Source organism: Spea bombifrons, chromosome 10, assembly GCF_027358695.1.
Source record: "Spea bombifrons isolate aSpeBom1 chromosome 10, aSpeBom1.2.pri, whole genome shotgun sequence".
Classification (NCBI taxonomy): Eukaryota; Metazoa; Chordata; class Amphibia; order Anura; family Pelobatidae; genus Spea; species Spea bombifrons.
The window spans coordinates 2739454-2766347 of record NC_071096.1 but is presented as its reverse complement, the minus strand read 5'-3'; the positions used below and the strand labels follow the sequence as shown (position 1 = coordinate 2766347).

General features: G+C 39.7%; 1 protein-coding gene across 5 annotated transcripts in view; it reads left to right on the top strand.

The window, feature by feature from the left end:
* Positions 1 to 1034: 1034 nt before the first annotated feature.
* USH1C (USH1 protein network component harmonin) overlaps positions 1035 to 26894 on the top strand; it is a 37048-nt gene continuing 11188 nt past the window's right edge. For 3 of the 5 annotated variants that reach the window (XM_053449611.1, XM_053449617.1, XM_053449614.1), the window contains exons 1-15: positions 1035 to 1170; positions 6000 to 6067; positions 7666 to 7809; positions 8505 to 8643; positions 11844 to 11952; positions 12042 to 12066; positions 12660 to 12717; positions 14114 to 14217; positions 15385 to 15469; positions 15692 to 15751; positions 15940 to 15996; positions 16386 to 16528; positions 16818 to 16883; positions 17306 to 17430; positions 19614 to 19678. In XM_053449611.1, the coding sequence (XP_053305586.1) occupies positions 1135 to 1170; positions 6000 to 6067; positions 7666 to 7809; positions 8505 to 8643; positions 11844 to 11952; positions 12042 to 12066; positions 12660 to 12717; positions 14114 to 14217; positions 15385 to 15469; positions 15692 to 15751; positions 15940 to 15996; positions 16386 to 16528; positions 16818 to 16883; positions 17306 to 17430; positions 19614 to 19678 (1284 nt within the window). In that variant the 5' untranslated portion in view covers positions 1035 to 1134. Of the gene's footprint in view, positions 1171 to 5999; positions 6068 to 7665; positions 7810 to 8504; positions 8644 to 11843; positions 11953 to 12041; positions 12067 to 12659; positions 12718 to 14113; positions 14218 to 15384; positions 15470 to 15691; positions 15752 to 15939; positions 15997 to 16385; positions 16529 to 16817; positions 16884 to 17305; positions 17431 to 19613; positions 19679 to 22183; positions 22234 to 22852; positions 23006 to 23780; positions 24054 to 26894 lie in introns of those variants that run through there. The other 2 variants (XM_053449616.1, XM_053449615.1) reach the window with 2 other exon arrangements.

Below are 26894 nucleotides of genomic sequence, written 5' to 3'. Positions count from 1 at the left end.
TCTTTGGCCATTTGGGATGTTAGTCAGTATGATACAGAGCAGATAGGACATTAAGGTTGGTATTCTGCATAGTCTATGGAATATGATGGGGCTATATGAAACAATAAATAATAATAATAATAACAACAACAATAAATAAATAATAGTAATAATAATAATAATAATAAATAATAGCAATAATAATAATAACAATAAATAAATAATAGTAATAATAATAATAAATAATAATAATAATAATAATAATAATAATTGGCTGCTGTCATCTTATAAGGTATCCTGCTATGCAAAGATGTCAGTGTGGTTATGATCTATACATTATCAGGGGAAGTGTAGCTGTTATATACACTTTAATACATGGGGCAGCTGCCCTTCATTGTGTCCCTTTTGTAAATGCAGAGGGGGAATCTGCAGAATACCCCCATATGCTTTTGCCCCCTCCACCAATCACCAGCTATTGCCTGCGCACATGCAAGCAGCCAATCAGTGGCCAGAATCGCCAGACCTTGGAGAAGGAGGGAAGCTGCAGCTTCTACCTCAGGTAAGCCCTTTATTTGTGCAGAATGCATATTAAAGCACTCACAGAGGGTTACTCTTTAGTGGGGATATCAGGGACAGCAAACCCTGATTAAAAGATGAAAAAAACATTAAAAAAAACTCCATATTTTTCTCATAAAGTCTATGTAGTCCTGCATTTTTTAAAATAATTTGGAGGGATTCTCTATGTTTAGATCATTAATCGTCGTGTATTGAATATAATGTTTCATTTGTGGTCTTTAAATGCTCTTCTTATTGTTCTTCCTGTGATAGAATCCTTTGCATGGATACAAAGTATCAGAAGGTCAGCGAGCAGCCCCAATCCCCGGGAAGGGCTGCATCTCTCTGGCAGGCTAGGGGAAGTTAAGTCTTTTCTTTTGACACCAGCCCCGAGAATGCCACCCAGGGGGGAGTATCTCTGGCCAATCGCAGGCCGGCTTTTATAGGCCAGTAGGGAGCAGTCCTGTCCCGACCAATGGGAAAGTTGCTTGTGCGAGAGGCTCGGAGGCTGCTTTGCATACGCAGCCCGGAGGCCGGAGCAGAGCGTTGCTGTTGTGATACTCTATCCACCTGTCAGCTGCTCCCGGCAGCCTCACAACAATGGACAAGAAGATAGCCAGAGAGTTCAGGCATAAGGTAAGGGCCCCGCGGACCCCCAGCGGGCCGGCGCATCACAAGCCGGGTCCTTTAAATACATAAACATTGAATTTCAGGGTTTTTATTTAATCCCGGGAATGTTTCCGGCTTTCAAGACACTTGACTTGACCTATGGACCCTGCGCTATCTGTTAGCCATAGCAGCTACAATTACCTGAGCGTGACTAAGAAGTAACCCTTTCTACGCCATGCTCTTAAGGAGCGACGCGCATTCATAGTAGCTCTAATTTTTTAAATTTTAATTCGGAAATCAAATAGAACGCAACTTTCAAATGGCAAGCTCTTGGGCCGAGGAATATGTAGCAGCGGTCGCACGGATGGGATGTGCACAGTCTGGCATTTAATAGGTTAACGCCTTCTATAAGGAATATGCACAAAAATATTACAAGCCGGCACGCGCAGTGTTACCTTTAAAATCTCATGGAACAGATCAGATCAGGAATATGGATTGTAACGGCGGATATAAAAAATATGAATTTAACCCTTTGTATATCAAAAGGCAGATTTCGCCGGCTTATATAATTTAACTTGTGTTGCTGATGGCTAATAAGGAGTGAGATTTAATTATTGATAAGTCTAAATGATAGAATAAATTCTTTAGTTAACCCCTTCTTTGTCCTTATACCAAGGGTAATGTGGATAATGTGTATGTGTTTTTGCAGAGAGTGCCATACGATCTGCTTTAATGGGAAAAGAAAAATCCCTTAGTGTTCACGATTTGGTATTTGGTATATATATATATATATATATATATATATATATGTGCTATATGTATATCTATATATATATCAGATGTCCCGTCGGATATGACAGGCATTGATCGAAGCTAAAGAAATGTAATTTCCATAAACACTTAGAGAGAGTTTCAGAAACGCAGAAATAAATGTGCTAATATAGTCTGTTGGTGTGCAAAAAAGCTTGGTGAGTCTAGTGCTAGGAAGTACTTTACTGCGAGGGTGGTAGATGAGCGGAACAGCCTCCCAGCAGAAGTGGTAGAGGGTAATACAGTGAGGGTATTAAACACGCATGGGATAGACATACGGCTCCTGAATCTAAGACGAGACCAACCACTGATTGAGTCTTTACAGCAGGAGAAACGGGCGACTGGATTTGTTTCCACTGGGAAAAGTGGATTAGGGATCTAACCATGGAATCTAGAGGTGATCTACCTGGTTGAGATGAAGAAACAGAAGTTCATTTCTTGTACTTGGATCCTATTGGTCGCTGTAATGCAGGATTCAGCCAATGGGGCTTTAGCAATGGCAGCTGAATTTAGACACATATTTGATCAAATGATTTAAATCCCCTTTTATAATACGTGCCCTGCTCTTAATTCATGAAATAAGATGAAAATGAACGGAGCGTCAGGATTGTCGAGACCCACGATGTACCGGCGCATCCCTCTGATGTCATTTGTTCGTTGATTTTCATGAATCATTATAACGGAACCGGTTCAGCTTCAATTTGGAAAACATTTTAGGGTTAAAAGCTTGTCAGTAAACTTACCTGCTCACCGTGTAATATTTAAATATCCCGTAATATACTCATTTACGTAAACAAATAAAATGTACATATATGTAAGGGGCTGACAAACATGGATACATCATTCGGCGCATGTAGTGAGATTAGTAAATGGAAGAAGGCTGCTAAGAGGGGCAAAGAGCAAAATAAAAGGAGATTCTCAAATTCAAAATGTAAAAATATGAGTTTTTTATTCATACTATACAGCATAGAAATAAGATTTTTTGTGATCTTCCTAAAATCAAGTTTCTTCCCTAAAAATTACTTCTGATGATGTCACAAAACAGACATAACATAAAATGTATTTAATATAAAAATAGATAAGTCAGGTTTCACTGAAATAGAATGTTACAAAATAACCATAGGGTTTCTTGGGGGGGGGAATAGAAGCCTTTCCGGGCAGATCTCCTTTAAATATCTTTAATAAATTCCCACGTTGTCGACAATTTGCCCTCCTAACCACAATTTATTGCCAATTTGGTGCAGCGGTTAAATCTCATCCGAGCGATATATATGTTAACGGCTTAACGCAGAGCAATAAAGCAGAGGAATTGCCCCGGAGGTAATTTAGTAGCCGTAAGAATTGATGGAAATTGAACGGGCTCTTGTGGAGTGAGTCCTACGAGTGTCTTCTGAATGATGGGTTTGCCCTTTGCGCCAACCATTAAAAAGCAGACAAATCCCGGTTTAAATGCAATACTAGAGGGTCGATGTTGTTTGCTTTATAGATTTCATTAGCCTGGGTGGCCGGTCTTCTGGCCCCTTGGGATTCTAATCATGATTGCGTAATAGGAAAGGCTGCCGGACACATGGGTCAGGGCTGGGATCAGCTGCTCCGTCTGCTCAATGGTCATTGAAATTCAGATTTTTGCGATTTGGCTCAGAATAGCAATTACTGAACACAATGAGAGCAGAACCACCGAGGTTCCGTAAACCTCTGATTCCGGTTTATCTACAAAAAAAATGGGATATTTTTAGCAAGAACTTTAAAAATAATGAGAGCTTCTATAATCTACGATGAAGATTCTACAAGGTGACTTTCCAGATGAGGCAACCAGTTGGATGTAACAATGGTCCTCATGCTACCAAGGAACCAAGATCCTTAATTGAGATACCTGAGGTCAAGCAGGGATGTCACTATTGGAAACAGTAGCAGCATCTTGGTAGTTCAAGACAGAAAACAAAGGCAAACTATCTATAGCTACTCTAATGGAGCTTTACGTCTCCGGCTCCTTAAAGGAGGCAAGAATGAGAAAGGGGCAAGAATAGCCCCAAATAGGGGCAAGATGTTGGCATAGCCAGACGCTGCAGAGATTAAGCAGACAGGGACCCCCCCCCCGATAATCCCCTCTGATTTCAAAGCCTCCTGGTGAAGTTCAGAGAGTTTCCTGGCATGATTGTGAAGATCATAATAAGTAATAATTCCCATTATTTTCTTATATATAAAAATATGGTCTATTAATCGTTTTCTGTTATTTTGCTGAATAAATCAAAGCTGAATCTGTTCACCTAACATACATTTAACAACCGGGTCAAAAAAAAAAAGTTCCCGGCTCGAAATATATATTTTTTTGGTTTATTTTTACCCAGATTTAGCCACATTTATTTAACACATTTCACCATAACAGGATTGCTTATCTGTGAATTCCGTATCATTACTGCCCTTACTGGAGACATCGGCTCCTCTACTGAACATTAAGTATTTAATTAATAGTTTGTCCTGTTGTGTCGAAGGAGGTCCCCGGGTCATACATTTGCCCTTAGAATCAGTTTGTTTTGTTCTCAGAGACTGTGAGATAGAAGAACGTGTTTAGGATACATTCGCGTGATATCTACACGACATTTACCTGCGATTTCTAGGAGTATTATTTGGTTTTTACTTTACTTGTCACAATTATTGGTTACTTTTTACCAATGGTTGGTTTCCATTTTCAGTTCAACTGAATGTTAATCGCCCGTTAAGATCAATTACAGTTTATTGATCTCGTCGTTGTCCAACTTTCAGAAAAAGCACATTCTAGAGAACATTAACCCCTTAAGGACAACGGGCGGTCCCTAAACCCATTGAAAACAATGCATTTGAGCCCGTACAATGACATGTGCTTTGTCATTAAGGGGTTAAGCTCAATTGATTACTTTTGTAATTTCCTAATATTGAAAAAAGATCCCATTCTCATAGGTCCTTCCAATGGGAAGAATTTCAGATTCTGGCCGACTCCGCTCTCCTAGGCTTGGGAAGCCCCCATTTTTTTTATTTGATGCCATTGGGGGTGTTGAGGTTTCCAAATAGCCGTTAATCCGTCTTTGGCAACATCTTCGAGATTAGCCAGGTTCTAAAAAGAAAACATGAAGACTGGGTTCATCTAACCTCCACCGCTGACGCGGCTTGGAATTTATGATGCTCTTATAGCCGTAGGACGTTGACCGTCCGTTTCTTATTTACAAGGTTGTGACATCACGGCAAACCCAAGAACCTTTAGCTATGACATTTATCTGACATCATACATGAAATACAATTTAATGAAAGCACAATGTGTGTATAGACCAGTTTATCTGCGCCATGTGATTATTCAGATTATTTTAGAGGCATACGCACCGTATGACTGATCCGTGTCCCAAACTGGTAAAAAAATATAAAAATATATTAAAAAATAAATATATTATTTAATTTTAATATTATTTTTTTTATTATTGCCACCCCCTGTCCTACTTGTATTTACTAGTAATGAGGGTTCTTTTAAATCATGGGTTAAGTATAAATAGTCACCGTTAACCCCATCCTAATGAACGCTCCAAAGCTGAATTCTGAATATTCCACCCGTCGGTCAATGAGGGGTAATCCGATCCCGGTTCCCATCGCTGCACACCAAAGGGAGCTGGAAAAAAAACACTTACCGGACGAGGGCATCGCAAAGACGATAACAATTCTCCGGAACGTTCTTCTGCACCGATCCTTCCTTTGCCATCTGCTCCCCGGAACCTGGGTTTCAGGGGGTCCCCTTCCGATCGGAAACATGTGTTATATCGATCGGTGGCCGAAAAGATTTCTGAAAATATTTTTCCAACAATACATTCAACGTCAGGTAGGGGGGATGCATTAAAGGGTTAAATACTTACATTACAACGTGCAAGAAATATTATATTATATATTAAATGCGTTTAAGGAGCGCCTCTCACGTGGCTGCAGATTTCAGATGGTGGGCGTTTATTGAATTGCTAAATATTTATGTACGATGTTTATGTAACAAAATATTTGGGTCGGTAATGACAAAATCGGGTCTGTTTTAGGTTGAAAAATGTATCGACAACGATGCAGAAAAAGATTATCTCTACGACGTACTCCGGATGTACTACCAGTAAGTAACGATCTCACGTCTCATTCTTTCTTGCCAAAAGTTATGACTTTTCAAACTCAATAGTTGGAGGGGGGAGGGGAATACCGGTAAATTGAAAAATGGAGTGAGAATTCTCGATTATTTTGGAATTAGAATCCGATCAATTTAACAAGTTTGGAATTCTATAAAAAAGAAACCGTCGAAGAAATTTATGATCTTATTCACAGGGAAATTTTTGAAATAATGGAAGCAATTTTCACTTAATTGTTCTTAATTATTAGTAAAGTTTTCTTTTGTTTTCCGGACCCCTTACTGAATGAGCCACAAGAAATAATAACGAGACGGATGGCTCTAAAAGAGGATTCTTGGACCCCTTTAGTATTTGGGGCTCCCCTCGTGTTAGATCGTTGCTTTCTGAAGAACCTTGTTTTAGAACCAACGTTCTAGACACCCATTGTGTTACCAGAATGAAGTGAAACCCTTCCTTTGTCTAAAGCTTGAGACAGACCCAACTCACGGGTGGGAGTCCAGCTCTCGCACTGCAAATCTTTGGACGACCAAAAGCTGGTGGAGACTCTTGGCACCTATGGTCCAGGAATGAGGTCTACTTGCTAAATGCCTCTATGTCATGGCGTTTCGGCTTCGGAATTTCCATTATATATAGAATTAGTAAACGTTGCCCATGCCATTTCTCAATCCATGAGACTTTTATCAAATGAAAAACATGCCAGACGTTCCTTGTTATTTCCGCTTAATTAATATTCTTGCGGTAGATTGACGTTTCCATGAAGCACCGCGGACCCGTTTCAGTTTCAGCGAGCAGAGCGTGCGATTGTTCTGTATGAATAAAGCCTTCCTCGTAACTGATTAAGCCGCCGTGAATTGGGGTTCTTAATAATTCACATGGTTTTTTTTTTTCCGAAGAGTTCCAAGATTAGCAAATGTATCGGTTTGACTTCAACCATTCATAGAGATTTCAACCTAAACACGGCACCTCAGTTCGCTTTTTCTTTCTGAAAGAGTTAACGGAAAAATGTAATTCCAAAAAAAAGTTCAATGTAAGAACCAAAAGTACCGGTATAATGTGAATAATGTTTCTGGTATTATGACATCATACAATCTAAACATCTGGCACAACATCTTATTAAAGTCATATTAAAGTAGCATAAAAATATGGAATACAAATTACATATATTTATATATATTTTATGTATATGGTATTTTTTGTAAGTTCAATGAAATAGGTTATTATTAAAATATGTGAATTTTTATGGGATATTATTTTTTGAGTCTGTATAAATATCATTTAATATCCTCTTTGGGTCATGCAGTTCCGATTACATATTCTAATACTTATCTTGGGTCAAAGTATTTCATATTTATAGAAAGCATGGTCATCGGTTAATAAACTAAAAAGAATTAGACATTGTGGTGGGTGGTGATTATAACGTCTTCTTCTCCCCATTTTGTTCATCACTAAAGGCTGTCGGCTGTCAATCTATTTTAGTTGGGCCAATGAAGAGTTTGGGAGGACCAGTGTCTCAGGACGGGATCGTTTGGTTAATTTTAGAGAGCGAGATGGAATGATGATTGTTTTACAAGCTATTTTAAACTTTCAGGTCCATGAATCTCCCCGTATTCGTCGGAGATCTAAAGCTCGTCATCAGCGACCCATCTCGCCTGCCTCTCTTTGATGCCATTCGCCCTCTCATCCCATTAAAGCATCAAGTTGAGTATGACCAGCTGACGCCAAAACGATCAAGGTAAGGGGAAGACTGAAGTTATTTTGCATGTCGTTTTTATGGATTTAGAGGAAAAATGATCCCTTTTCCTTTTTGCCATCATTCTACCTTTGGTTGAAAATGGTTTAACCCAGGGGTAGGCAATCTTCGGCTCTCCTGATGTTGTGGACTACATCTCCCATAATGCTCTTACAGTCATAATGCTGGCAAAGCATCAAGGGAAATGTAGTTCACAACATCTGGAGAGCCGAAGATTGCCTACCCCTGGTTTAACCTAATATGTGTAAAATAAAAAAAATTCTGAAGCCTGTCTGTCCCATTTTAGGACATGTTTTTGACAAAATTCCTACACTGCTTTTGCGTACATGATGCCTATTAATAATACTTTCAAGTAATTTGAGTTACTTATTGATGGAAGAGATTTAGTGAAAAGTGTAAAGTTTATAAAGTGTAAAGTTTATAAAGTGTAAAGTTAAAGAGGTGTAAAGTTTAAGAGGTGTAAATTTTATAAAGTGTAACGTTTATAAAGTGTAACATTTATAAAGTGTAAAGTTTATAAAGTGTAAAGTTTAAGAGGTGTAAAGTTTATAAAGTGTAAAGTTTAAGAGGTGTAAAGTTTATAAAGTGTAAAGTTTAAGAGGTGTAAAGTTTAGAAATTGTAAAGTTTTTATATTCTATCATATAAAAAATATTTAAAAATGATTCCTTTTTTTCAGGAAGTTGAGGGAAGTCAAGCTGGATCGCTCACACCCTGACGGGCTCGGGCTCAGCGTCAGAGGCGGGTTGGAGTTTAATTGTGGACTTTATATCTCACACATAATGAAAGAGGGACAGGCAGATAATGCCGGACTTCAGGTAAGACATTGACATGGAATGACCGGGTTGTTTTAAAAGAGAATTCATACTAAGGTTTTATTTTATCAGATTAAAAAAATATTGCACTGTTTTTTTAACCAGTTGTAGTTTTTGCCCCATAATATAAAGTTTCCAGGCAGCTGCATATCAGCCGTTTGTATGATTCTCGCTCTGTTATCTGATCCCCGATCTACTAAACACCCCGACTCCTTATCATACTGCCTGTGGGGAACAATAGAATGACTCAGTCTTAGTCACCCAGTCGGACTCTCTGACTAATGAAAGTCTATGGAGCAACGGACTTCATTAGCATCGCCATAAAGCATCAGCTCAGCGTGGTGTTTGAGCCGGGAAAGCCAAATAAAATATAACATGACTGATAACAATTGTGGCCGCCAGGGGCTTGACACTGATGTAATTTATAGGCTTACCTGGGAACTTCTTCAGCTACCCGGAGCCTTCCCTTGTGGGGCTCCGGCAGGACTGCACGCTGACGTCGGGGGGAGTTTTCTTGTTACACCCGCTATGATTTTAACGAACCTTTCTTTTAATTTCTCTGTTATTTTATTGGGCGTTCAAAGTACAGGAGGAATAGCCGGACTAATTACCTCTGCGTAATAAATGCATGGGATTCTTGGTTTTATTTGCCCCGTTGATGATTTAACCACTTAGATGACAGATAAAATATTTAAAGGGACAGCAAATTCTCGTGACATCAACCTCACAAAAGCAGTATAGACGCGTGCATGCGCCGACTTACAAATTAACCAAAAATGTGGATATCGGTGATATGAAAAATCTCTTTTTTTTAACCCGAAGACAATTAGATTTGTACGTAAAAAGAATGTTGCAGGTTCTGTGCAAAACCACCTGGAAAAGTGTTTATAGTTTAGTGGGCGCGGGGCGAGATTGAATGAAAGCTCTGTTCTTGGGATAATAAAAGTCCGCTATGAGTTCACTTATGCAAAGAAAGTATCAGGCGAGTCTCACTCAGGGAATCCCAAGTCTGATAAAAACTCTAAAGAAAGATCCAGACGTAAAACAAGATCCAGACACACAGATAGCTCCGCGGAGAAAGGAACTCAGATGGTTTCTTTGTAGGACCTTCTTGCCTTTCATGACATTCAATATAAAAAAGATCTCCATTCTCTATCTAACGATAACCGTTCTGTATTCCTGGTTTAAATGCATGTATATAGAAAAACACTGTATGGACAAAAGTATTGGGACACCTGACCATTACACCAACAGGGGCTTTGATGACATCACATTCTTAAAACATATACATTATTATGTAGTTGGTACCCCATCTGCAGGTATAACGGCTTCCACTCTTCTGGGAAGGATTTCCACGAGATTTTGGGGAGTTTCTGTAGGAATTTTTGCCCGTTCATCCAGTAGAGCGTTTGTGAGGTCAGGCGCTGATGTTGGGCGAGACACCCGGCTCCATTCCGGTTCATCCCAAAGGTGTTCGATGGGGTTGAGGTCAGGGCTCTGTGCGGCCGGTCAAGTTCTTCCACCCCAAACTCATCCAACCGTGTCTTTATGGAGCTTGCTTTGTACGCTGGGGTGCAGCCATAACGAATAGAAAAGCTTCTTCCCCAAAGTTGGAAGCCGAGCATTGTCCAAAATGTCTGGGTATCCCCCTTCAGCATCTCTGCCACGATATTGACGTCCTATCCCGGCACTAAGAGGCCGATCGGCTTCGTCGTTGGGCAGCAGGGCGACTGCCACCTTCCTCCCCAACCCTTGGACTCCGGTGAACATGGGACGATTAGGGTTGAGCTTCCTCCATATTGTTCTCCTTTAAATTTAGATATTTTTTCCAATAACGCAATCATTTTGTGTTTGGATTTCACTTCCTGATAAGGTCCTGAAGCTTTAAGTCTTTCCCAGAGTAATAATAATGAACAACATGGGGTTTTTTTGCAATATTTTTGATTATTTCATCTCCAGTCACTTACAGACATCGGTCGGTTCTATTAAAGAAACGGCTTTAGGTAACTTTGCGACAGACAATAATCAGTCCTTTCTAAGCCTTCCTAAGACAGCGAACTGACACTCCATTGTTCTAAGACATTCTTAACGGTAAATCCAGCTAGTGCTGAAATTCCACCCGGCTAACGTAATCATTTCTCCACGCGTTTTTAAAACCTCAAATAAAGATAAACATGGAAGAAGAAGAAAAAGAAGAAGAAAAAAATAACCACTTTTTTCTAGTAACTTCGTTCTCGGGATTCTCAGGCTTTAATATAATTTCATTCTTCTTTGTCGTAATTGGATCCCCATGGCAATTATATCTCGTCGGGGGTCTCTCGGTTTTAGTCTTCAGCCCTTTTTGTTATAGATCATGCTAAAATTTCGCTATTCACTACCATTTGTAAAACCCCCAGCGGAATAACGCCTTCTCGATTTCCTTTCTGTTCTTAGAACATCAGGGCAGGAGGATAATGCGGTTACCGTTCGAAACAAAATGGAACCGGCATTACTGAGGAGTTCCAATCGCGGAATCTTTTCTTTCCCTGTCCTGTTTCCTTTAATGGCGATGATTAAGCTTCGTGATACCATCGCGCTTTTGTCCGACCGGTGAATTTTTTCCATTATACCGAAACAATGGCTGCTGTCGGGTAAACGCTGGATCATACCATTTTCACAACAAGAAAGACTTTTATTTATCAAAAGGCTGAATCTCTCCCGTGTCTCGCTAAACAAACGCCCAGAAGTCCCATCCATGTGAATATCGTTTTTCCATTTTTATTTTTTTATTTTTCTACTTTCTTAGTTTTCATTTTTAGTTTTTATATAATGTTTGCTGTATAATTAATCATTAATTAGTTACAATTATTTATCATTTACAGTTAAAATAACCCCTAACAAAATACGTTAGAGGCTGACAGAAGGATCGCTCTCTCTATTTATTCTCTTTTCTTTCTTCTCTTCCTCGGACGTGGGGCAACAAGCGTAATGAGAGAGTGGTAGATAAGAGGAACAGCCTCCCGGCAGAGGTGGTAGAGGGTAATACAGTGAGGGTATTAAACATGCATGGGATAGACATACGGCTCCTGAATCTAAGACGAGACCAACGACTGATTAAGGTTTGAGTCTTTACAGCAGGAGAAACGGACGACTAGACGGGGGCCTGATGGATACGCTTGACTTTATTAATTAATTCCCAATGTCGCTTGTCTGTTTCCTTGAAGATCGGTGATGAAATCGTACGGATAAACGGTTACTCCATATCTTCCTGCACCCACGAGGAAGTAATCAACCTCATCCGGACAAAAAAGATTGTGTCCATCAAAGTCAGACGTAAGTCTTCCTTCTATAATCGGAGACAATAAGATTATTTGATGAGGTGGCTGCTGGTCTGACATCACATTCATTCGTTATTTTTACAGATGTCGGAATGATCCCCGTTAAAAGGTAATAAATACCTACGCTGCGCTTGGGGTAACAGTTCCTGGGGGGTGGCAGCCCCTCTGCTGTATAATCAGGGGTCTAATTGTCCTATTGGGTGATTAGAGCCCTCCTTTGTAACCAATCCCAACACACAATGGAGTGCTTTGCCTAACCGGCACAACCTCCATAATGACATCATATGACGTCATCCGCTGGCACTCAGCTTGGTAGATGGCGGCCACAAAGGTAAGTAGTAAAGGGGCGGCTGGGGCGCTGCTCTGGGTCAATCTGTGTCCCAACTCATTGTAATTCCTAATAATGTTTTAAAAGTTAGTTTCGGTTCAAGCAAAGCCAGACCCATAGATAAGGATTTTTTAAAGAACACATTATTCTTTAGTCGTAACCATGGTTTCCGCCTGTCTTCTTATAATAATGTCTCCCAACAGCAAAAATGGTGGAATTTCACACCAAACGGTGTACTGAGGCTGTGAAGGAATTTCTGTTGGGTTTGATTAAGTAATTCTTGACCCATTCTACATGAACTGCCTAAAATATATATATATTCGTTATGAGAATTTTTAACAAAAATCTGCAAAAATGTTGCTCTTTCCCGGCAGTTTGGCGGAGGAGCCTCTGAAGTGGCAGTTTGCCGATCAATTCGTGTCGGAGACAGAAGTAAGTGAATTTCGCGTCCGCATCCTGTGGCTCGCGAGCAATCGCGGAGTCTGACGGCGCCAAGAAAGTCACTCATTAATAATGGGATCGGAGTATAATTGAGCGTTAACTTCTGCACTAATTGTGTTGGGGCACCAAGATGGCGACACAATGGGAAATGATAATATTTATGGTGGGGGGGAACATATAATTAATATGCAAATAGATATAATAATGAGAATCTGGGAAAATGGGATAATTCCGCTTTAATGATCGGAGTGCTTAATTAACCCCTTCGGCACCCTCGCAACAAACAAAGCGCCGTTGTACACATTTAGGTGGATTCTTGCCAGAAAACTGGGTTTATCGGGTATCTCCGATTTAATACATTGTTCCCCGTTTAAAATGTTGGACATGCATCAGCGGTCAGGCTTTATTGCCTTTCTGTACAGTGCTTTCTGCAGCTCAGGGGATACACGCTAAGTCGTCACGTAACAGTTTGCACGTCTGAAACCCCAGCTCTTTAAATCTTATAAGCTCTCCCAAAGCTCTCGTATTTTTTGATTTCTTCTTTTGTCCTCTGCAGATGCCAGAAATTCAGTAATACGCAGGCGGCTGCTCGTATCGTTTTCAAACGCCTTTCTCCAACGTATCCTCCGCTCGTTATTTTATTTTTTTTTTTAGTTGGGTTTTCTAGGCGATGGGTCACGTAAGCGACTGGCTCGTTAGATGTCTTATGCCAAAGAAAATAAAAGCGCTCCGAAGCGTGGCATGGGAGCCAAACAGTAACCAGAATCCTACAAATCACAAAATGAAAACTAAATGCACGTCAATAACCTCTTTAATGCCAGGCATGCCGGCTGTATGGCTGCTGCCTGGCATTGAGCTGCCTAGTTCTCATCATTCTCAATACGGTGGTGGGAGAAGCTCCTTATAGTGAGAAGAACGCATTAATTAAAGGTCTCAAAGTGCCATTCTTTAGTTTATTACACAAGGGGCTAAGTATCCCCCATTATACGACACCCTACAAGTGCATGCTTTGTTCTTAATATTTAAATTTCAGGGTCTTGTAGTCTTCTCAATGGGACTCAACTACAGCACAAAGAGAACTGACAAAGCCTGTACATGTACCGGCTCACAACGCATTGTTTTTAATGGGTTTAAGGACAGCCCATTGTCCTTAAGGGGTTAAATACTGCCAAGGGATATTAATCAAACTCATAGGATGACATATATAACGCACCATGTATTGTAAACGAGACCTCTTTACCTAATGTCTCGTCACTTCTAGTTTTGTCAGACCCTTTGAATGTAGGGACTGTAAGAAGCGCTGCGGGAATCGTTGGCGCCATATAAATAAAAGATAATAATATTTAAAGCGGATCCTGTTATAGCTACAATTGTATCTGTTTTGCAGGATGGAAAAAGCAGCGTTGCGGGTCTGGCGTCGGCTGGAGGGAGAGACGTTAAGGAGAAGAAAGTATTTCTCAGTCTGGTTGGAACGACAGGCTTAGGATGCAGGTCTGTATCACCCCCCCCCAACCCCCCCCCCGATCCTTCCAAGTAGCAAAAAAAAGATTAAATTAATCAAAGTCTAGAATTAAAACTATTTGGATTAAATGTAACTGTATCCACCTTCGGGTCGGTTCTTACCGCCAACGCATGTGATACATTTTTGCGATTGGTTAACTCTTTCATTGCTAGCGGGTTTTCAAATTATGGTCACAACGGTTAAAATGCACCTAAAATCCACATAGAATATATATATAAATATGTATATAATGTACCGGTGTATATATATATATATATATATATATTAGGTAAGGGGATATTTTTTTCCCACTAACATTTAAAAACTACCCCCTTTGGTAGTGAAACTCGTGTGACATCTAGTGGACAATTTTTGGAATGAACTGGCATACATATCCATTTCATTCGAATTTAACTCCGTATCTCCTAATATTCAATGCGCATTTTAAAAAAAAATCAATACATTGTATATTCTAACTAATGTATCGTGTGGTGAGTGTAACGCAAAGGATAATGAGCTTAGACGACCATATGAAGTCTCAAAAATCCAATAAATGCTCTGGATGTGTTTTACAAAGGCAGTCAATTTTGGGGGTATAAAACCTGCTTATTTAATTATTATGATTATTATTATTATATTTATTATTTTATTATATTTATTATATTTATTTTATTATTAATATTATTGTATTATTTATTATTATTATTAGTTATTCATTTTTGCATGTACGGATGGGGGTTTTATTATTATTATTATTATTATTTATTTTTTATTATATATATATATATATATATTTTATTATTATTATTATCATTAGTTATTAATTTTGGCATGTACAGATGGGGGTTTTATTATTATTATTATTATTATTATTATTTATTTATTTTATTAGATTTATTTTTTATTATTATCATTATTTATTCATTTTTGCTTGTACAGATGGGGGTTTTATTATTATTTATTTTATTATATATATATATATATATATTATTATTATCATTATTTATTCATTTTTTCATGTACAGATGGGGGTTTTATTATTATTTATTTTATTATATATATATATATATATATATTATTAGTTATTCATTTTTTCATGTACAGATGGGGGTTTTCAGGGTCATTCATTGACACTAAGCAGATATTCTTATATTTAGTATTTCCAGTGGACCTTCTCAGAAACCAGGGATCTTCATCAGCAATGTGAAACCCCGCTCCCTCTCTGCTGAAGTCGGATTAGAGGTGTGTTTTATATGTATATATTATATATTATATATATGCAGCTATATCATTGAAATATAAATAAAGCAGCTATTTATTTTGTGGAGCTGTACTTGTAAATCAGTGGACGGACGATAGTACATTTATAAAATCCATGCCACCGCCTAAACATATAAAATGTTATGAAATAAGGCTGGAAATGACTAAAAAAGTTATATTAATTGATCACCTTTGCTGTCTTAGGTGGGGGATCAGATCGTGGAAGTGAATGGAGTGGATTTCTCAAATATAGATCATAAAGAGGTAAATTCCTACATGTTCGGAACTATCTGCTTAAAAACCAATGTTTTTTTGACGTATAAGCATTGTGATGTCTTCAAAGTGATGTCATACTTGTTGGATATCATTTTGCAGCGCATATAATAAGCTACTCTTATGTCATCGGCATGTGACTGCTGTGTGTAACCCCTTGGTTTTCTCTCTTTGACCAGGCAGTGAAAGTCTTAAAAAGCAGTCGAAGTTTGACTTTCACCATCATATCGGGGGCTGTAAGTATCGAGAACATTCAACGCAGAGTAAAAAACATGCAGATGTGGTCCACGTGGCGTGATTTATTTCAAATGGGGACGATCCACCCCCTTTGGGGCTTCTCTCCAGAGAAACGCAGCCGAGATAGTTGATGAGTCTCAAATGTTGACCATCTGATCGCTAATGTTTGGGTCATAATTTAATTCTACACGTAGCATGCCAGTATATTGATGAATGGAATGGTAAAAGAGAATGCGGTGGGAAGCTTTCCCTTTGACTCATCGAGTACTATGCATTGGACCATAATGGGTGCCATTTTGAAAGTTCTTCTACATTTAATGGGACATACCCCGGTATTGGTTGATGGGAAACACCGGTTGATTTACGTTGACCTGTTTCCTGCTCAAAGGGTCGAGAGCTGTTTATGACCGAAGACGAAAAACTGATAGAACAGAGACAGCGAGAACTGGAGCGCCAGGAACTTCTGCGGCAGAAAAGGATGGCGATGGAGACCAACAAAATCTTAAAGGAGCAACAAGAGAAAGAAAGACAGTAAGAGTCAGCCCTGCTGTACGCCCTTCATAGTCCAAATGTTTCTGTAGGAATATATATATAGTTTTTTTTATCCAATATTGAAATAGTTTTGTTTCTATGAAACCTTCTCTGTCCACTTAACGTCTCTTCTGATCACCGTAGGCAATTGCCTTCTCAATGAACCGTTTGCTGTGCGTTTGTTACATTTTACTTAACATTAAGAAGCTGGAATGGAAACCCGGATTCTCTGACTTCCATCGGAAGGTCTGCCGTTATTGATTATTCCAACGCGTTTGTGTTTTAACAGAAGGAAAGTGGAAATCTCTCAGAAGGTCGTGGAGGAAGAAGAAAGATACCGCAAGGAGATGGAAAAGTAATGGACATTCATTAACCTTTTGATTGCCGGGAGCGTTCAGACGTAAGACAGGGTAGAGTAGAGTCTCTAGTGACTTCGGGTCTTGAGAATTCTCCATTTATTCGACTCTTCTTCCAGTTCGGGTCGGCCAAGTTTCAAGACCTCGTCATGCCCAACTTTCTTTGAGTTGCAAATCATTGGAACTCATTGAGTCCCAGAAATATGGGCCGAGTCGAGTTGCCAGTTGAGTTGAAATCCAGTCCCGACTCGACAAAATCGAGGAGGCAAATCCACACCGAACTGGGCAGAGCAAGCAAATTGTTTGCTTCTTCCTAGAGAAAAGTAACCGTCTTGGTATGGAGTTAGTACATCGAGCCTAAGCGGCCGTGGTTGAGGAAACACTCACACTCTCTTGTCTTTTTTTTTATTTTGTGTTTGAGGATATCGGCCGAAGAACAAAAAATAAAGAAAAACTGGGAGGAAGACTGGGGGCAAAAGGAGCAGCCAAAAAGCCCCCCGCCTCAGACGTCCCAACCGCGTCACAGTCCCCCATCTAAGCACAAAAGTAAGTACTTTGTACGAGTTGGAGCTGGACGTGGGAGAAGCACATTAAGAGTCTGTGTTCTGGTCGCCTCCGCACTGCTGGCATTTTAAGGACTTAAGTATTTACCGGCAGATCGGCCCCATTCGGCCCCCGTCTAGTCTCCCGTTTCTCCTGCTTTAAAGACTCAAACCTTAATCAGTCGTTGGTCTCGTCTTAGATTCAGGAGCCGTATGTCTATCCCGCGCATGTTTAAATTACCCCACTGTATTACCCTCTACCACTTCTGCTGGAAGGCTGATCCAGACTTTTATTTTTAGTTTCAGCACTTTTGATATCTTCTTCTGGGATAACAGAATCAAAGAGGGCTGTGTATATGGAATTTGCCCCCAAGCTGTAGAATATTTTTAATTGGTTTCCATGGGAATTTTATTGCCGCTTTGCACCAAAAATGTATCTTTCTACCTAAGTTTAATGTGGTTAAAGCTGTTTCTGATCACATCGCTCACGGTTCAGCACTATTTTAACAGCACTTTGTCTTCCGCACGCTGTAGCTTGGATCTCTGAACGTTACTCCCAGTGTAACGGGGTGTACAACTTGCTATGTCTACAGTTGTTCCAAAGGAAGGGTAAATAACGAGTTTTCCGCCACCCCATTAGTGAATTTAGTGAATATCATCTCCCGTCACCACCGTATGACCCGTTTCACGCGTTCCATGAGACGCACAGCATGCTCTGTACCGTCACCATTCCTACGGCGTCGGCCCCACCTGCGTCATCTACAGCCAAAGCAGGTTTTCAGCATTGTGATACATTGTTACCTTATTGGGGTGTAGCGCTAGCTGCTGCCCCCCCCCGCGCATGTTCAGTGGGAGACGTCCTCATTCCTCATGCACGTTGGCCAAGTACGTTAGATCATGTGCGGTGATTATTAAACCAGGCCGGCTGACTATTAGGTGTAAGCGTGTGTAGCTAACAGTCTGTGAGAGAAGGAGAGGACCCTCGCTTTATATCCGCTGGGTTTCGGCAATGAATAGTCAGCAATGTACATATCCCGTGCTGGGCCCATAGGGATCATTCTCCATTTATCCTGATAGATTAAGGATACCTTCCTATTATTATTTATTGTGTTATATAGCGCCAACATAGTCCGCAGCGCTGTCCCATTCATGCCAAACGAACCAGGAGCCTTGGCTGCCAGTGCTGATAATGAGCCTTCTTGTTATAAGATAGAGAAATCTCACTTGGAACCGGACACTTTTATTCCTTTTATTCACTTTTACCAAAAATACCGTTATTTGCAGATTAGATAGAAATATTTTTTTCTAGTTACATTTTTCTGGCTCCTATAAAACACCCATATTCAGAATCTGGATTGTAACCAAATTATTTGTGAGCACCGGGGTTTACGCAGTTATATGGGGTTACAACTCCCATCATCCTTAAGAAGCCGATTAGAAAAAGCGCTTATTACTTTTAATACTTTACTAGATTTACTAGAATTTTATATCATGTTTTTACTATTGAGAAGCTTCTCTTCTTCTTCACCCCATGTATCAAGAACAATCCTTAAGGTTCTAGATGGTAAACAACCCAAGAACAATTTTTATCGCTGCCTTCCATTTCACAAAACCATTTTGTACCATTTCTAACGATACCGAATTATGTCATAAAGCTCCTATAAATATTATTTCTCGTTACTTTATGACAGCGGTCGTATCAGCCGCTGTTTTCTCTGTAAATCGCTACTTGATTGCTTACCCATTGGTCAAATCCACCCTTTTTCCCCCCCAGAGCTGTAATCCAACTAAAAACAGAGCGTGGGAAAGCAGAGACATTACATGAATTACCAAACAAATAAAAATAATTCAATTGGATTTTTCTACAGTTTGTCCATTTAAAGAAAAAAAAATGTGTTTATTCTATTATGGAAGATAGCTGTTTATTATAACGGAAACAGGCGTCTCTCACAGGGTTCTAGAATTTGGTCATTTTTTCTGTAACTGAAATGTCAGATTATTAGTGACTCAAATAAAACGATATAACTATATAACAGATATCCGGCACCGGGGGCCGTCTATACACCGAGTGAATTTAATATTAAATTAAAATCCCTTTTACTGTCCTTTTCCCAAAATTCATGATTCATCTTAGTCTCTGTTTAGCAGTTGCTGCATTTTCTCAATTTTCCACATTTTTGTTCCTAGTTGATGAAAAACATCAACTCACAGAGGAGGCTGCAGCTGCTGCTGCCGGAAGTCAGATCAAGCAGGTTTGCAGTTCTACTTTCCGTCCCCTTATTAATTCCAATATTTCCCTTATTAATTCCAATATTTTCCTTATTAATTCCAATATTTTCCTTATAAAACAAGTATTTTCCTTATTAAATCCAATATTTTACTTATTAATTTCAATATTTTCCTTTTTAAATCAAGTATTTCCCTTATTAATTCAATTTTTTCCTTATTAATTCCAATATATTCCTTATTAAATCCAATATTTTACTTATTAAATCCAATATTTCCCTTATTAATTCAATTTTTTTCCTTATTAATTCCAATATTTTCCTTATTAATTCCAATATTTTCCTTATTAAATCAAGTATTTTCCTTATTAATTCCAATATTTCCCTTATTAATTCATTTTTTTCCTTATTAAATCCAATAGTTCCCTTCTTACTTCCAATATTTTCCTTATAAAACAAGTATTTTCCTTATTAATTCCAATATTTTCCTTATTAAATCAAGTATTTTCTTTATTAAATCCAACATTTCCCTTATTAATTCCAATATTTTCCTTCTTACTTCCAATATTTTCCTTATTAAATCCAGTATTTTCTATGTTACTCTTTCTTCTTATTTTACCTCCTGACTGCCAGAAGTAATAATTTTTTTCCAAAATAATTAATTTATTCAATTTTTGTAATATATAAAAATACTCCATTATTTTATCCTTTGTTATTTTTATATTTTATTTTACTTCTTTTATCCTTCGCTGCATTCATGTCACGCTGACAGTATGCAGGCGGCTTTGTTCCCATGGAAGTTACCGAAATTGCATGGTTTCGGCTGTAATTCCTGCGGGAAAAAAAGTTCAAATTTCTTCCAGCTGTAAATACGTAAACTACTGAATGATTATGTTCTTAAATCATCATACGTCACAGCACCATGTCAGTTGCGATTTTTATTCCGCTTCCAATAACTCGTTTTTAGAGATTTTTTTTCTCTGGTCGTGAATTTTTTTTTTTTTTCATATTTCCAGGTGAGAAATATACAATGTATCAAGTGTAGAATGAAACTATTTAACAAATTATATAGAATTATAAATATATACTTGAGCTCATTTAAAAAGGATTCTAAAGATTTTTAGAAATAAAATGGTGTCTCAAGGTGAAAATTGAATTTGTTTTCTCCGTCATCAATTGCGTGAGGACGGTATTGCTTTCAATTAGAAAACTTTTGTTTGTTTTTTTAAAAACTTTATAGCAAAGCTGGAGTTTTTGTAACTTTTTGTTGAGAAAAACCATGTTTACCCAGAACACAAAAATGTTCTTCGCTTTTGTGCCTTTCACATCCGATTGGGGGCTGATAGGCTGCGATGTAGTTTGTAACATCGGGATAGTCTGTAACATCGGGATAGTCTGTAACGTCGGGATACTCTGTAACATCGGGATCTGTTGTAACATCGGGATACTCTGTAACATCGGGATAGTTTGTAACATCGGGATAGTTTGTAACATCGGGATAGTCTGTAACATCGGGATTCTCTGTAACATCGGGATACTCTGTAACATCGGGATAGTCTGTAACATCGGGATAGTTTGTAACATCGGGATTCTCTGTAACATCGGGATAGTCTGTAACATCGGGATAGTCTGTAACATCGGGATAGTCTGTAACATCGGGATTCTCTGTAACATCGGGATACTCTGTAACATCGGGATAGTCTGTAACATCGGGATAGTTTGTAACATCGGGATTCTCTGTAACATCGGGATAGTCTGTAACATCGGGATAGTTTGTAACATCGGGATTCTCTGTAACATCGGGATAGTCTGTAACATCGGGATAGTCTGTAACATCGGGATACTCTGTAACATCGGGATACTCTGTAACATCGGGATAGTCTGTAACATCGGGATAGTTTGTAACATCGGGATAGTCTGTAACATCGGGATAGTCTGTAACATCGGGATAGTCTGTAACATCGGGATAGTTTGTAACATCGGGATTCTCTGTAACATCGGGATACTCTGTAACATCGGGATAGTTTGTAACATCGGGATCTGTTGTAACATCGGGATACTCTGTAACATCGGGATTCTCTGTAACATCGGGATTCTCTGTAACATCGGGATTCTCTGTAACATCGGGTTACTCTGTAACATCGGGATAGTTTGTAACATCAGGATCTGTTGTAACATCGGGATACTCTGTAACATCGGGATAGTTTGTAACATCGGGATTCTCTGTAACATCGGGATTCTCAGTAACATCGGGATAGTCTGTAACATCGGGATAGTTTGTAACATCGGGATTCTCTGTAACATCGGGATTCTCAGTAACATCGGGATAGTCTGTAACATCGGGATCTGTTGTAACATTGGGATAGTTTGTAACATCGGGATAGTTTGTAACATGGGGATAGTCTGTAACGTCGGGATCTGTTGTAACGTCGGGATCTGTTGTAACGTCGGGATCTGTTGTAAATATGTTTCATAAAGATTCTCTAACCCAAGGATGACTTCATTCAGAGATTTGTCTCTCTTTATAATTAGCATTTGGCTGGTTTTATCGATACGATGGGAAATTTCCAACTCTTAGAAAGGTACGGTGTGTTTGGCGTGTTTGGTGTGTTGGCTTCTCCCTGTGTGGTTTTTCTGGGTGTTTCACTCCTTGTTACTTTTTACCAGCGTTACAAATAATCGTTTTATGTAACATAGAAACCTAGAATCTGACGGCAGATCGGCCCCATTCGGCCCCTGTCTAGTTTTCCTGCTGTAAAGACTCAAACCTTAATCAGTCGTTGGTCTCGTCTTAGATTCAGGAGCCGTATGTCTATCTCATGCATGTTTAATCCCCTCACTGTATCACCCTCTACCACCTCTGCTGGCAGGCTGTTTCATTTATCATAAAATGTAAAATGTAGTTTCACAGGGGGCTATAGGCGGGCCTCACAATAGAGAAAGGGACGCATTTCCCACAATCTTGCTTTTGTTCTATACGTGGACCGGTAGCACAGATTATATACGCTCTATCCTTCTGTGCTCAGCTTGTAGTCATACTTTTTGTTCATGTTTATAGCTTATAAGTAGTTATTACCTTTTATTTTTCTGGAGGGGTGCGCTGTTATGCGGTGTGTGTCTAACCAGGCGATGCTGCATGTTTTTCTGAAACGTTTTTGGGAAAGGAAACTGTTTTTACGTGAAAGCTTTGTCTGCACTTAGAAAGGGAAAGAGAAAAAGAAATCGAAAGTGGAGAGTCTGTTTGAACAAAAGAAGAATAAAAAGGAGGTGGAGTTTGAAAAAAAACTCGCAAAAGAAAAAGAAGGGATGCTTGAAAAAGAAAAACAGCTCAAGATCAACCGTCTGGTCCAAGAGGTACGGCTTTGCCTGGGCGCGGGGAGACGGCCGGCCCGGGAGGTGGGTTAGAGGACCTGATAGCCCGTCTCCAGGGAGTAGCCAGGAGATGGCCGCCAAGTGATGGGAGCAGCGTGAGGGGTGAAAGCTCCGCCCCCTCGCACTCACCTTTCACCCCTCACGCTGCTCCCATCACTATGCGGCCATCAGACTGCTGGAAATCGAATCTAAACGGCCGCTGGGTGCTGATGCTGCCGGCCGGCGCTACTTTAATACTTTATTTATTTATTTTTTATATGGCAAGCCGATCCGGCATATTAAATAAATAAAAAAAAGGATTAAAGTAGCTCCGGCCGGTGGCATCAGCACCCAGCGGCCGTTTAGATCAGTTTTCCAGCAGTCTGATGGCCGCATAGTGATGGGAGCAGCGTGAGGGGTGAAAGGTGAGTGCGAGGGGGCGAAGCCACTTCACTTGACTTGCCCCCCAGGCCTTAGGCTGCCAGCCCTCCCCTGGAGAGGGGCATCAAGTGAGGAGAGAGGGGCATCAAGGGAGGAGAAAGGAGCATCAAGGGAGGAGAAAGGAGCATGGGGATTCGGGAAGCAAAGAAGAACTGGCCAAATTAGTGAGTGACACTCTAGAGATATTAAATTCTTAGTCACATCCTAAAGCCTGCAAAGGATCCGTCCTGCAACATATCAAGGGTCTAAAATCTATCCCAACTCTGCCTCGAAAACGGGGTTGTCTCATGCACTTAATCGCTCTTCTAACCTGTTATGCATCGCTGACCTGGCCAAGGTGTCAGAAACGGAACGAGAAGATCTAGAGGAATCAGAAAAGGTCCAGCACTGGGTGGAAAGGCTCTGTCAGACGAGGCTGGAGCAAATCTCATCGGCAGAGAACGATACCCACGAGGTACGCAGAGTGCCGTGGAGTGCCGTGGATGTCCGCCTAATCACAAGACATGTTGCATCTTGGCGGGGTGTGCTGTGGTTGTGTGGCTTTTGTGCCAAAAAATGTTTATCGATCTAAGACAAATCTACTTTTCCCTTCTCTAGTCGATTGACCCAGCGCAGTACGTTCCACGTCAATGCAGATTAAACGCTCGGTGTCCTCGCCACGTCCGAGAAACATTTTCAGCCATAGAAAATCAAAAGCTTTTATGCTTTAATTAATACGACATTTTTAGGCTTTAGCGCAAAAAGTCCAGAACACGAGGTGTATTATAGAAGGAGCCAACAAAGGGTCCTGCTTGAGACACTTGTTAAAAATTGATAGGGCACTCCAAGACGAGACACATTGTAACGCTCTGTAGCCTCAAAGCAGTTTTCACATTTTTAAACAAAGTACTTAGAAACATAGCTTCTTTCTATTACTTTTTTGATGATCACGGTAGATTAAAGGCTTCGTCATTCTGCTCGCTGCGGCCCAGCGCCCGGAACAGGAGAGATAGATTGCAAAATAAAAGAGAAAAATTGCCAAGGAAGCTCAAAGTGTTATTAGATTTTGCAGGAAAACCAAAAGCGCCTTTACTAAAACTTCTCCTGCTCAATAGTGAGTTCATTAAACTCCCCAACTACATGTCCTAGAGTTATTGATATATTATATATATATATATATATATATATATATATATATTATCCATATAATAAATATCTCTCTCTCTCTCTCTCTCTCTATATATATATATATATATTCCATATAATATAAATGAAGCATTATTGAAGACCGTGAGTGCTGTCTTTACTTTGAGATTATATATATATATATATATATATATATACACCATATAATATATTCTCTATGATATATATATATATTATATTCCATATCCTATATTCTCTCTCTATGATATATATATATATTAGTGTGTAACTGTGGCATGTAGATGTGCTGTGGCTTTTTGTTTCATGTTTTCCAGTTCTATACATCCTAATGTTAACTCCTTAGTAGCTGCTGAAACCGTTCTATGATATTTGCGTAGGCATCCAGCGGGCGTCCACCTGCTGCTCCTTCTCCTCCTGCAGCGGTATCTCCCGCCACTGCCATGCGCAGGTTTGCCGGCGGGCTGCAGCTTCACACTACAGACTTGGATGACCTCAACTTAGACGAAGCAAGCCGCCCTGTTAAAAGGATGGCTCCCCCTCCTCCCTCACCGCGCATGTTGCCTTCATCGTCCTCAGCCCACCAGTCACCATCACCTAACATTACCTTAATGAGGAGAAGTGCCCCACCAGCCCCACCTGGTCCCTCCAAATCTTCTCCAATGCAGCCATCCTGGATGCACTTACCTTCTTCGCCGTCTCCAGCTCCCTCCCCATCCATGGTAGCCGGACGTCCACCACTCCCATTTTCCGATGAGCTGAGAAATTACCGGGGACGGTCGGCTTTGAGGTCTTCAAACCCAGAACCTTCTTATCCTCCAAGCCCAAAGGTATGGTCCATCTGGCATTCTTGGTATTACAGGACATTCTAATTATAGATCTCCAGCAGATTCTGTAGCGCTATTATAATAAAGAGTTAAAATGAACAATACACAAAATAAGATGAATACACGTTAAGACAACAAGTAGAAGAAGGGAGTTTACAATCTACTGATATCTTCCTATATGCCCTGTAATTTATTTTATCATTTAAACATCCGCCTTGGAAAGATTGTTAAAATCGTACTTTCGTATCATATTTAATCATCTTTTTTTGAGATTCTTATCCATTTATGAAACTTAGGGGGAAAAAAAAGAGAAAAAAAAAAAACAGGAAATGGAATAGAAAAATGGATTAAATCTTCCGTAAGTGAATGCCTGGTTGCCTAGAAATGAATATCCACAAAAGGAATTCTATGATCACGATAATCACGCCGTTTCACACCCCAGAGCTGCTTTCACGATTAAGCAAACGGGACTCTACCTGCTGTGACTCCTAATTTATTCCTGCGGCCTGTAAATTATTGTAAACGGGAAGCCAGCGGTCGCTGATGACACGGCAGATACATTCAGAAAGTCTCTCAACAAACGGGTCCAGAAGAGTCACCCAATGACATTATCGGTGTAAGCGTGCGTAACGGCGCAAACCGCTTCATTCTCGTATTGTACATTTTGGAGCAGGTGGCCGGCGACTCCGACCTCGGTCTGTAATTCATTAATTTGCTTCGTGTTCTAAACATTGCGATTAAAGCGCTTTGTCATTTGTTTTTTTTAATGTTTAAACGCCAAGATTGATGATCGGAGTGGATCGGGTGGAAATTAGATAAGTGCTCCGCTCTCCACGTTACGTTGTTTTTGATGATGTAGAATGTCGCGGCGACATATTATATACAGGTCATGGAATGGGTACAAGATACGCCTTTATTCTAAAATATATCAGAATAAAGAACGTTTTGGGTAGGAAAAGTAGGATTTTGTGATATTTATATAATGCGGGATGTTTTGCTTTCTTCACTTACAACGAATAACTACAAAAATATATTTGTTTGAAATATTCCACGGAATTTGCCCAAATTTTGCCCAAATCTTAGCAATTTTTTTTTTAAATCACATATAATGATACCATGAGATTTATCCATTGTGCAGCGCTGTGGCATATGATGGTGCTATATAAATAATAAACAATAATTGTTGAAAACAGGGGAAGATTGTCAGCTGACACTTGGTGGCAATGGTGTCTACAGAATAAAATAAGTGCATTTCAAACCTGCTTTGTGTGAATAGCAGGGGAGCGGCCATATTGAGATCGGAATAGTTATTCCTCCCCAGCTATTGTTTATTTACTGATTGATGCTGATTGGCTCAGGCAGCCATTGTAGGGAGGAGAAAGGAGAGAGTTCAGGAAATTGATCATATAATCCTGGCTCTGCCACGGGCTGCCACCAGTCTCATAGTGTTTAACTATATGCGAGACAGTTACGGTGATGGA